At 38.1% G+C, this 12,254-nt stretch overlaps 1 protein-coding gene across 1 annotated transcript in view; it reads left to right on the top strand.

Moving 5' to 3' along the window:
* The window catches only part of LRPPRC (leucine rich pentatricopeptide repeat containing), a 99,511-nt gene that overhangs the window by 65,880 nt on the left and 21,377 nt on the right, over nt 1-12,254 (top strand). The window contains exons 26-30 of the mRNA XM_053924151.2: nt 2,260-2,328; nt 3,139-3,229; nt 7,336-7,478; nt 7,615-7,723; nt 11,572-11,698. Of these exons, the coding sequence (XP_053780126.1) occupies nt 2,260-2,328; nt 3,139-3,229; nt 7,336-7,478; nt 7,615-7,723; nt 11,572-11,698 (539 nt within the window). The remainder of the gene's footprint in view (nt 1-2,259; nt 2,329-3,138; nt 3,230-7,335; nt 7,479-7,614; nt 7,724-11,571; nt 11,699-12,254) is intronic.

Below are 12,254 nucleotides of genomic sequence, written 5' to 3'. Positions count from 1 at the left end.
TCATTAATTAGATTGTATATAGCAAAAACAAAAAACTAGAGGTGAGTACACTGTTTTAATTAAGCATTAACTGGTTTCTGATAAGTTATAGTCCACATCCCAATTAGAATTCTACTCTTCTCTGTGTTTTTATTACTTTTTCTATTTTTGCTTTCAACTTGCAGTGTTTAAAATTCAGTAAGACGTTAAGAGAAAAGCCATCAGTGTAGACCATTACAGAAGCCTAGGAGATTTAGTTAATCTGACCTAGATGTTCTTTTGATGATTGAGATTTATGTGAAAGCAGTTCTCCATTTCAAAATGAAACAGAGGAATATCTGCCGTATAAGTCAGCTGTCCTTCCAGGGACAGAGGGATTAATCAGCCACAAAGAGGAAGAGTTTGACATAAAGTTGTGCTGTTTAGATTGTTGGCATTTGGAACAGCAATAATATTGAAAGTTGTAAGTTAATATAACCCTTGCATTATGCCCTGTTTGAAAGAGGGATTATCTAGTATTTTTTTAAGGACTTTTTGTATGAAGCTGATGTTGGTGTCATTTCCAGTGTAATGCATATGAAACAAAGCAGATAATGTGAGAAAATCCTTGCACGGGAATTATGTAAAAATGTGAATATTAATCATAATTTTAAATATATTTCAACAATTAATTTATTCAATGTTCATTTCTTGTATCTCAAAATGCGGGTACTTGAACTGTTGGAACGAGCACACTTGTACATCTTCTGCTGTGCCAGTTTCTCTGTCATTCCACCAAAGCTCCGCGATGCTAGTTTTACTTCAGTTGTAATTTAACATTGTACAATATTATTTTAAGAAATAAAAAAAAGGAGGACTTACAAGAAATCAGATTGGAGGGAATACCTGTCTTAGTCAGCAAACTGAATGGAGATAGCAAGTAAAGGTACCTCCTCTAGACTAGAGCAGCCAGGGCTAATGAGTATGTGGTTTTCTTACCATAATGCTGTGATTGAAATGTAGTATTTAATGGTGGAGCCCTCCTACAGATGATGAAAATACTGTTGTGTAGTGACAGATCCATGGAGTTCTATGTGAAATGGCTTGTCTTTTACCCCAGTGTCCAAAATTGTAAAATAAGTGATTTATGGACTAAACCTTAATAATTTCTAATTGAGGATATGTTTCAATTATTGAAATAATTAAGGCTCTGAACTAATTTGAAGTACTTAGCTTGATTTAAGTACTGAGCTCTTTTTTTAAGTATATTTTATTCACTATGCTATTACAGTTGTCTTATATTTTCCCCTCCCTATATCTCCCTTGCCCTGTACCCCCTCTCTGTCCAGCATCATCCCCCCCTCCCCCTTCCCCCCCCCCCCCCCCGTTTAGTTCATGTCCATGGGTCATACATACAAGTTCTTTGGCTTCTCCATTTCCTGTACTATTCTTAACCTCCCCCTGTCTGTTTTGATAATAAGCTTAGCAATAACCCACAACCTTCGGACCACCTTCCCCTTGTCTATTTTGTACCGACCAATTATGCTTCTTATTCCCTCTACCTTTTCCCCCAATCTCCCCCAGCCCCTTCCCGGCTGATAACCCTCCATCTGATCTCCATTTCTGTGATTCTGTTCCTGTTCTAATTGTTTGCTTAGTTTGTTTTTGTTTTTGTTTTTGTTTTTTAGGTTCAGTTGTTGATAGTTGTGAGTTGTCATTTTACTCTTCATTGTTTTTATCTTCTAAGTAGCTCTTTGTAGACATTTAGTTTAAGATAGTAGGCAAGCATTTGTGGTAGTCAGAAGACTTATCACTAAAATTTTACAAAGCAGTTTTTAAAAGCCATTGGTTTATTATTGCAACAATTGTTAATAAGTCTGTGTAACATTAACAATTTTTGTTTCCTGACTCTATTGGCATCTCTGAGCACAAGGGGGGATGTGTTTAATTTGACATATTTTGCAGTTCATTTAGTTCATTATTTCAAGGTTTCTATTTGAACTAAAGAAAGCTTACCCACTTTAATAACTAAAGAGTTATGGAACGAACATTGATCTGCAAAGCAGCATTTTGAAATCACCCGAATCTCCTAGACACAGGTTAAGTATAGGTCTTGTGTTACTCTCTCTTCTAATCCTAAAAGTCTTTGATAACTGTGGGTTTAAGTTATAGGTCTCTTAAATATATCTATTCTAAAAGGAGACAGCAAATCCACTGCAGGAAAATTATTTGTCTTTGAGGGAAAATTAACATTTAACTAAAGCTTTACCTTGCGTGCTGTATGATTATTTTCTTTTACAGACTCCAGGCATTAGAGCTCGGCCTGCAAGGCTCCAGTGGTTTTGTGAAAGATGTATTTCAAGTAATCAGGTTTGTGTTTAATTTGCGGGCGAAGGCACCTACAACAGTGAGTAGAAAGCAAGTATCCTACATGTCATAGAAGCATGTGAGCGTTTCAGGAGATAGAGCATTATTGATGGAAATAGTGTTATCTTAGTCGTTTTCCAGATAAGCTGTAGCTTAATTCTTGCTTCTGTGGTGTGGAGCCATGAAGATTTTAGTTTGCTTTATCTGACTTGTTTTGAGCGGGCTAACCTTACTACTTGGCAATTAAAATCTGCTTCAGTCCTTAGGGACCAGAGGAGTCTCTTGATGAGAGCCCAGTGGGAATTCTGCTTTACCTCTTTTGCCTCTCCTGGAGTTCAGATATCTGTTTACATCCTGCCAAGTAAAAACCACAGGGGAACAGTGGTGTAACATTTGGGTGGAAGAGTATTTTAATAAATAAATAAATACAGGATATACTCACTGAGTTCTCCACCCCAAATATCTTTGAATTTCCAAAATTCACCTGGCGGAGGTTCTCTCAACTAGATAATTGGGTATGTTGTGTTCTTGACTCTAAGGAGTCCTTAAACCCTTTAACTTAACATTTTTTTAAAGTTTTAAATAGCGATAAAATACATGTAACGTAAAAATTCTCATTTTAATCATTTGAAGGTGTACAGTTTAGTGGCATTAAATACATTCACGTCATTGTACTCAGCCCTTTAACTTTTGAAGTAAAGTTAATTTTCCTTTTGGGTAAAGCTAATTTCAAAGATTATTCAACTGAGATTTGTCAACTATAAAATACATCTTTTGTACAGACTAGATCCATCTGTCATTCTTATTTTTCAGGTTGAAACTTTAGAAAAACTAGTGGAGCTGACACAGAAGCTATTTGAATGTGACAGAGACCAGCTGTACTACAGTCTGCTAAAACTCTATAGTAAGTAACCTGACTGTTCTCATGTTTTTACTCTGATACATTTATATATCCTGTTCAAGGCACTGGGCAGGAAAGGAGTTTCAGGCTTTGAGGAAGCTCCAGGGATTGTCAAATGTGGAATATTCAAAAGAGGCTCAAGGTAGAGGCCAGGTTGAACTTTATCACAAAATGTTATATTGTATCACTAGACATTATAATTTCCGATATTTTTCCCACAGTAGTAAGATGAGAAAAATCTTTATCAGAATTGCATGATTTAATAGGACTTTTGAGGATAGATACTCTTTTTCTTCTTTATATGTAATCTCTAGATCAGCTATTTTCAACCCTTTTCATCTCATGGCACACATAAAGTAATTACTAAAATTCTGCAACACACCAAAAAATACATTTTTTGCCAATCCAACAAAAACATAGGTATAATTAATAGATTCATGCATAGCATTTCGGTATTGTTGTGTTGGCTGTTGTCCTTTTTTTATTTGACAATCTAAGGGGAAAGAATTCATGGCCCCTGACTAAATCAGTCAGGTATTGAATGTTTTAAAAATTCTTGCGGCACACCGGTTGAAAATTGTCCGTTGAGATGTATCACTCATTTCTGTACCTAAGTGACCATCGACAGTGTTCCTGAGTATAGATCTTTTTCCAGGAAAGTGCATGTTGATGTACAGACTCATTGCTTAGCAATTTCTTTGTAAAATGTGATCATATTACAATACAGGTTTTGACTCAATTCTGTATGACAAACATTTTTCTACATTTATTACCTATAAATGACTACATTGAACTAGAATTTAATCAATACCCTATGGCTAGACATGTGAATAGATTTCAGTTTTTCGTATTATAAATTAACATTGCGTTAGTTATTTTTGTACCTTAATCTTTGCTCACACCCTGAATTGTTTTGGGGGCTACATCTGTATGTGTGTTAAAGGTTAAAAGTGATTGACATGTCTGGAACTTTTGATCTCTGTTACCCAACAGTGCTCTAATACGGTTTTACCCATCTGGGAACTTGGCAGTCTCTTTGGGGTATTGGGGTAGAGGGAACAGCACTTAGAATAGTCCATTGAGTTTTCTTTTTTTCTTCAGAGATAGTTGATCCAGACCTACCATCCTCTTTTTCTGATGGGAAATTTTCCTTCACCAAATGCAGACAGCGTGTTGGTTCATTTGTCTTTCTGAATTTGTCTTTCCTATAATTGGGAACTTTATCGTACATCTTGATGGTGTAAGTGAAAGACTTGCTGTGAAATTTACATTTCGGTGTTGGTTGCTTTGAAGTACGCACTCTACATGCATTCTAACGGTTCTTCCTTCACCTTGTGTTGTCAGTCTTAACATGTTGGCTTGGTGATCAAATTGTGGCTCACAATCGTGAGGTGGTTATTGAGTATATAGAATTTAAAAAGTTATGTTTTAGTCATTTAATCCTTAATTTGTGGGTTATAGCCTGTAATGAATTCTAATTCTCCCTCTTTCCCCCACATTTTCTCCCCTTTGAAGAACTAACTATTCCATGCTTCAACTCTAGTTTTACTCAAACCTCAGAAAAAATACCGAATCTATCCAAATGAGTCTCAGCAATTACAGAGGTCCCCATGGAAAGCTGTATAAACTTTCATTCAGAAAAATCTTCTCTCTGAAGCTGTTACTGTGCTGGCCGTTGAGATGGGCACTGCAGATAGAAGGGCAGCACGCCCTGCGGGAAGAGTTTGGCCCGGAACCCAGACCAAGAGTACGGAGGGGGGGGTAACAACTGTGGGAATGCCCCAGGTGCGGTGGTGGTCCAGGGAAGGGGGAGAGGCGGCCCGCCTCACAAAATTCTTTTTCTCGTGCACATGGCCTTTTGCTGTTGATTCTTAGAAAGAAAAGAAACAACTTTAAAAGTCCATCTTAGAATTTCTCTTAGGGATAAGCAGTCTCTGGAGTTTACTACCATTTTCTTCTCCTTAATCCCTGCGATATGTTCTGTTGGATGCCTTCCTCCAGTTTCTCACTGTATTTGAGCCGAGTCTGAGGAGCTCTGGAACCTCTTGTGAGGCTGGAAGCCAGAGGAACCCTAGAGAGAAGTGTGCCTTTTGTCTTAATTTGTGTACTTCCCACCTTTGAAAGTGCTCTAAATAGGTAATGTGGTGTGATAACCCTAATTCTTCTCTTTCTGGAGGAAAAAGCAAGTTATCTCCTTCTGTGGCCCCTTCTCTCCATTTTGTCCTCTGACCTGGACCACTAGTTAAGAAATGATTTATAAAGCTCTGTGGACTCAATTTATTTGAAAAGGAACATATGGTATGGAGTCCTATTATACTTGAAAACTCTGTATTTTGGGTTGTAAATTTTGGGGCTGGGGTAATAATCTAGGAATATTTCATTTGTTTCATTAAGTATTTGGGTATATTTGAGAAAAAAATTATGTTTTCTGGAACATTTGTACCTTGAAACAAACTCCCCTAGAGCTGAACGTACATAGTTGAGATATTCCATCTTCATATTTGCAAGTTTAAAAAAAGATCACATTTAAAACAGTATTTTTAAAATATTTTCTTTCTGTTAATCCACAAGTATTGATGGAGCACCTGCTGTGCACCAAGGGCGCATGGGTCACCTCGGCACAGGAGGGACCTCACGTGGCAGGTGATGCTCGGAGGGCCAGGCAGAGGAGCCCTCGTCCTGGCCACATGGCCTCCCCTTCCATGCTGGTGGGACTCCCAACTCCTCAAAGCTTTCCTGGGCCCTCCCCCAGCTCTGCTTCCATTGTCCCAGAGGGCACACCTGTCCAAGGCCATGGGATATCTTCTTGTGTTCAGGTCCAGGGAACAAGGAACACAGGGGTCGTGTTGAACCCTGGGAGCAGTAGTGTCCAGGTTTACAGATGAGGAAACAGGCTGGTGGCTGGACTCAATTTGGTAGATTTGAATGGGGACCTGAGGGCTTTCTGCAAAACACCTGCCCTCAACTCCATACCCTCGTACAACCTGGCAGCTTGGTTTTACCTCCTCCTCTGGCCCCTTGGCTGCAGTTTGACCCTGCTCCCCAAAACCCTTGGCATACCAGACTTCCAGGTATACAGGGCGTGGGTGGACAACTGCCCCCAACTCTTGTGCCTTCCCTGCCTGCAGACCCCGGCAGCCTCCTGGACACTGTCTGCATGCAGCCATCCTGTTCCTCTACCCCTCGTGGTGAGAGTCTAGAGCGGTATTTCTTTGTGTTTAGTCGTCATTTAGAACTTAATGTGTCACACGGCATGTTTCACATTCTGCTGTAGGTTTTCATAAGCAGAAGTCTGTTGAATAATTTGTTTTTTTTCTCTGAAAACCCATTAGAATGTTTAAAAGTAAAGTTTTTTTGGCTTCAGTAGATTTAATTGAAATTATTGGGGTGACATTGGTTCATAAAATTATATAGGTTAAAACTCTGGATTTTTAAATTTTTGTTATTTGTGAAGACTAGCTTACCATGTAGAAGGAACTAGATTTTTCAACTGAAGGAATCTGCCTACTTCCTTCCGATAAACTTCCTGTCCTTTTAATACCTCCATTGTCTGATAGCATTGTCTGTTGAGATAAGCAGTTATCACACGCTGTCATAGGAATTTTTCACGTCAACCAAAGAGACAGAATTCTCCCTACTCAGCTGTGTGAAGAAGTTTGTTGATGAGTCACTTATAAAGAAAATGATCCAGTTGCACACTTTCAAACCTTTTAGACCGTCGGCCGTGTCCTGCACCGTACATATGCAGCTGTCCTCTTCCCAAAGACTGGCCTGCCTGTCTCCGATTGTGATTTCAGCGGTGGGCAGTTTCTCAGTTACGTTAAAAAGACAAACTTTCTGTCAATGTGATTTCTAAGGTGTTTCCCAGAGTGTGGGGCTGGAGGAGTTTGTTTTGTTTTTTAATAGGTAAGGAATTTCTGTAATTTAAAATTCAAAAGGTGTGCAGAAAAGAAGCCACTTTGCCTTTGGTCCACAACCACCCTGTTCCTTTCCTTGGAGACAGTACGTGAGGTGATGCTTCCTTCAACGTCAAAGAAGAAAAAGTCCTCAGTGTTTTCGTGACTTCTACTTAGTATGTTCATTAATTTCTGTTTCATCAAATTTTATAGAAACAAATGGTGACTGGCAAAGAGCTGATGCTGTCTGGAATAAAATGCAAGAAGAAAATATTATTCCTCGTGGGAAGACATTAAGGTTATTAGCAGAAATCCTTAGAAACAGTAATCAGGAGGTTCCATTTGATGTACCCGAGGTAATTTGTTTTTAACTGTAAGCGTAACGGATTTCGTAGTCAGTGTAACTTCAGGCCATAGATTAGCCCAGTTTTGTACTGAAAAGATCACTGTATTTACCACTTTTTTTTGTAACCAAATAATTTTGTTTTTAAGTTGTGGTATGAGGAAGAAGAACATTCCCTGAATTCCTCAGCACCCTCAGCTGGAGAAACTGATTTCGAGAAAGATCTATTGAATGCCTGCCAACGGAACAGAAGCAAAGGTGAGCGTGCATGCAGACTGGGGTCTTGCTCCTAACAGCACCATGGCATCTCAGCCCAACAAATTAAAAGTATTCTGAGACAGAGGTGAAACTTAAATTGTGTGTATTCTATTTTATTTTTAAAGTAACAAAGACATTTTAGTGATATTGGGAAAATTTAAATATTGACTGAATGGTAGATAATGTTAAGGAATTGCTCTCTCTCTTTTTTTAAGATATTATTTATTTATTTTTTGAGAGAGGGGAAAGGAGGGAGAAAAAGAGGGAGAGAAGAAACGTCATTGTGTGGTTGCCTCTCATGGACCCCCTACCAGGGACCTGACCTGCAACCCAGGCATGTGCCCTGTCTGGGAATTGAACTGGCAAACCTTTGCTTCACAGTCTGGCACTTAATCCACTGAGCTATACCACCCAGGGCTGCTCTCATTTTTATTAGATATTATAATGATACTATGATTTATATAAAAATGTCCTTAAATTTGGGACTCTTATCGTGAAATATTGAGAGAAATCTGAGCCCTGGCTGGTGTAGCTCAGTTGGTTGGAGCATCACCCTGTAGGTCGAGCGGGTTTGATGCTTGGCCAGGGCACTTGCTTACCTTGTGGGTTTGGCCCCGGTTGGGACGTGTACAAGAGGCACCTGACCAGTGTTTCTCTCCCTCTCTCTCCCTCCCTTCACCTCTCTCTAAAATTAATAACCATGTCCTCAGGTAAGGATTAAAAAAAAAGATTACACTTTGAAAATAGCATTATCATGAATGTTTTTTGACAAATAAATTTATTACGTATTTTGCTTTTATTTGAAAGCAAAAAATGATCAGGGTATTAACTGCCCTAAGCACAGTGTTTATTGAAGTAGTGAAACAACACAGTAATGAATGGTACAACACAGTAAAGTAATGAAACAACTTTATCCATGGGGATGCATTCCCGGATCTCCATGGTTGACCGAAACCGCAGTAGCTCCTATTTTTGTTTCCTACCTGCACGTACCAATGATAATGTTTCATCTGTAAATTAGGCACAGCGAGAGATTAACAATAGCTAGTAATAAAATAGAACAATACCCTGTAATAAAAGTTACGTGAATGTGACGTTATTAATAAAATAAGGGGCATCTAACATAAGCGCCGCAGAAACGAAGACTTGATATGGTGACTGAGCCGGCTGCTCGGTGCCTGAGGGGCGGGCTGCATGGCAGCGTGGACGCGCTGGGCCAGCGGATGAGTCTCATCCTGAGCAGAGTGGTGTGAGGTCTCAGCGTGCAACCCAGAACAGTGTGCGATTTCTCACTTACAGATTTTCTTTATTTCTGGAATTTCCCATTTAGTATTTTCAGTCTGCAATTGACCAAGAAACCTTAGGTAAAGGAGGGACTCCTGTGTCTTGAGGTTGGAGGCAGGACATGAGCTGTTTTCTGGCTTGTCTTCCCTTTCCGTAGTGGAAAACACTGCTGAGGGCATGCCTGCTTCTGTTATGAGTGCCTTCAAAGCATGCATCTTGAACCCTCTGACGCCTAAGCTTGCTGACTGCATTCGCGCTATTTTCACTTGGACTTTGTGATACTCTCCCAAAGTCAGATACTATTACTGTTTCCTACATTTTTGTTAATTTTTTCTTCATAGAATGGTACCATTATCTTTTAAGTCCCTCGGTTTTTATGTGGATTTTCAAATATGCTTTATCATAGTTTACTATGCAGCAGTTGTTGGGTTTGTTTGGGGTTTTTTTTTCCACTTTAGTATTGACAGTATTGAGCTCTGGTCAGTAGAAGAAATCAATTCAGAAATTTATCGAACCTCTTAATTTCTTAACTAGAAGTTTTGCGACACCAATGGAAAATACATGAAATAAGAACAAGCTAAGCTCCTATGCTTTGTCAGTCATAGAGAAGCTTTGTTCTTTCTTAATCAATTTTCATTGCTGCATATTCAGTCCACACATTCTTGAGTCACCATGCAACTGTTAGACCTAAATATAGAATTGATTGTCATTATCAATGCTTCTTAAATATTCTAATGGGGTTTTGATTTGGCTGAGATGAACATAAGGTTAATGTGTAGTTTCTGGTCAAAGATTCCAAAACTCCTTCATGGATTGCCTTTAAAAAAAAATTTGCTGTTTTATTCAAGTAAAAAAATTTAACCAATTAACTAAGTAAATATAATGTGGTATTTATTATAAATTTAGAGCTACATTCCTATTCTAGTTTTAATACACAGTTTACACTTACCTAATTGGTTTCATCCTGTTAATTTTTTCAGAGCTTTTAGTCCCTTTTGTGTATATCTAGGATTTGAATGCTTAGCAAAATAGGAATACGTTGAAAAGTGAGTGCTTGCATTGAGTACTTTGAGAAGTGAATGCTTGCATTAGCACTTGGTCAATTTCTGATAGTTAAGTATACTGAAAGGGACAAATGTGACGTTCCCGCCAGAAACACACCTGTGGTGAATGACTTTGGTACATTACAATGATAGTTTTTTTTAAAAAAAACTACTAGAAAATAACAAACACAGCCATACCAATTTGTGTGAAGACAGTTTTTCGGAAACAACTAATAGGATTTTAAAATTATTTTATTGATTGTAAATATTCAAATTGTACTAAACTTATTCAGCAAACTAGTGAGCTGTTATATATGTTTATTGGGAAGTAGACAATAATTGTATTACATTTTAACTTCTTAGCTCCCTTAAAAGGAAAATATATGCATTGTGTACTGAATGACAGATTCTATCTGTTCTTTTTAGTTGATACAAATATTAATGTCATACCTTTTCTCTCCCGTTTTCTGTGAATGTACCTTGAAAGGGTAATTTTTTGATATGTCATTTCCTTTTGAGACGCTAATGCAAACTCCTCTAATTATAAATACAAGCATGGTTTCTGCTTGTTTAGAAACCTCTAAAATAGCTCATAATGTTCTTCTGAGTGTTAATACCGTGTTCATTCCTAGCTGTGTGTTCTGTATTTCCCCACATCGAGCTTTATACCCATAGAAGGTTGTACGTGATAGTTCAGTTATGCCCAGTCTTTGCTGTGATTTGTTCGTACTCACCCGAGAGTGGGTTGTAGTTTCAGGTGGATGTTTATAGCCAGGCGATTGTATTTCAGAAAAGTAAGTGACTGAGAAGTGTAGTTACTTCTCTTTGGGGAACATCTTTTCATTCACTGACAGTTATTGTGAACGAGTGAAATAAAACTGTTAATCAGTCAAACAAATGTTGCTTAGTTTACTTGTTAGATATCTGTATATTTGAAAATTGTATGTTTTTGTGTAAGTCCTGTCGTAGCCAAATAATTTGATCTCCTAATTTTAGAATTATAGGCTATATTCACTTTAATGCTATTGTGTGGAAAAGTTAACCATTGTAACCACCCACTTATAGATTTCTGAGAGCTTTAAAATGAGTCTTTTGCTCCCCTCAATCTAAATTATACCTCTGGTTTATTTGGACTTTAAGACACATTTTGCCGTTTATTTCGAAACTGGTATCTTTTGACAAACAAAATCAGAAGAGCTGTTTCTCGTTTTTATTGGCGTGAAAATAATTTATTGACTTTTGAAAGCGAATTTGAAAAAAAAACCCAAACCTTTAAAAGGAGGCCCTTTCAGGTACCATCCATTTGGATTAAGTAGTTTCCAAAACTCACTTTACATTTTACAGCGCAGAAGAGTGACAGCACCTGCTTGCGTGGGCAGCGTGTGTCTCTGTGGAGGGGTCTAGTGGGTGAGTTTTAGAAGAAACAAATACGTGGGTGTAGGGCTTTGTTGTAGGGTTTTTCCCCTCCTTTTGCCATTTCAGAGGTATGTCATCACATTTTTTGTTTTATTTTCTTTGTAGATGCATATAATATTTTCCTGAAAGCACAAAAGCAAGATGTTGTGTTCGACGATAGAACTTACATCAGTCTCATAAAATTGCTGTTGGAGAAGAATGACTTTACAGAAGCAATGCAAGTGAAAGATTGGTGAGTGTGAGTCCATTTATTAAACCCACACACAAATACCACCTCTTATTAAGGGTTTTTCTCGTGATGTGTTGTAGTAGCCGTTGCTTAATTATCCTCAGCTATCCACAAAATTATATTTCTAATTTTATGAGTCGTTTTAACCTATAAAATATATAGCGTTTACTGACCCGACGTGGTGCAATACCTTTCATTTACCTTATATCCCTCGTAACTTAGTTAAGAGGCCCATGTGTAAAACTGCAATTTTTATCATATTGTGTTTCTTGGTCAGCAGCTAATCCATGTACTTCTTGTGGTGGGAGCTGTGTGATATCGGGAAGACGCTGAGGGCTTTGCACCATGCAAGGCGTTGACCCTTTACTTGACAGCTCTGTGGCCTTGGGAAAATTGCCTCATATCTGAGCCTCAATTTTTCTTCTTTATGATGAAATAATATTTACATTAAAGATTTCCTCTAAATAATGAAAGAGATAGAGGGAAGTAGAGAAAATATAGGTACTCAACACATTTTAAATACCTCTCCCCCCTTCTGTTGTGTTTTTTTCTTTGATTT

The sequence above is a fragment of the Desmodus rotundus genome, chromosome 5 (genome assembly GCF_022682495.2).
Source record: "Desmodus rotundus isolate HL8 chromosome 5, HLdesRot8A.1, whole genome shotgun sequence".
NCBI lineage: Eukaryota > Metazoa > Chordata > Mammalia > Chiroptera > Phyllostomidae > Desmodus > Desmodus rotundus.
The sequence above is the reverse complement of the archived record's forward strand: the minus strand, read 5'-3'. Positions and strand labels throughout refer to the sequence as shown.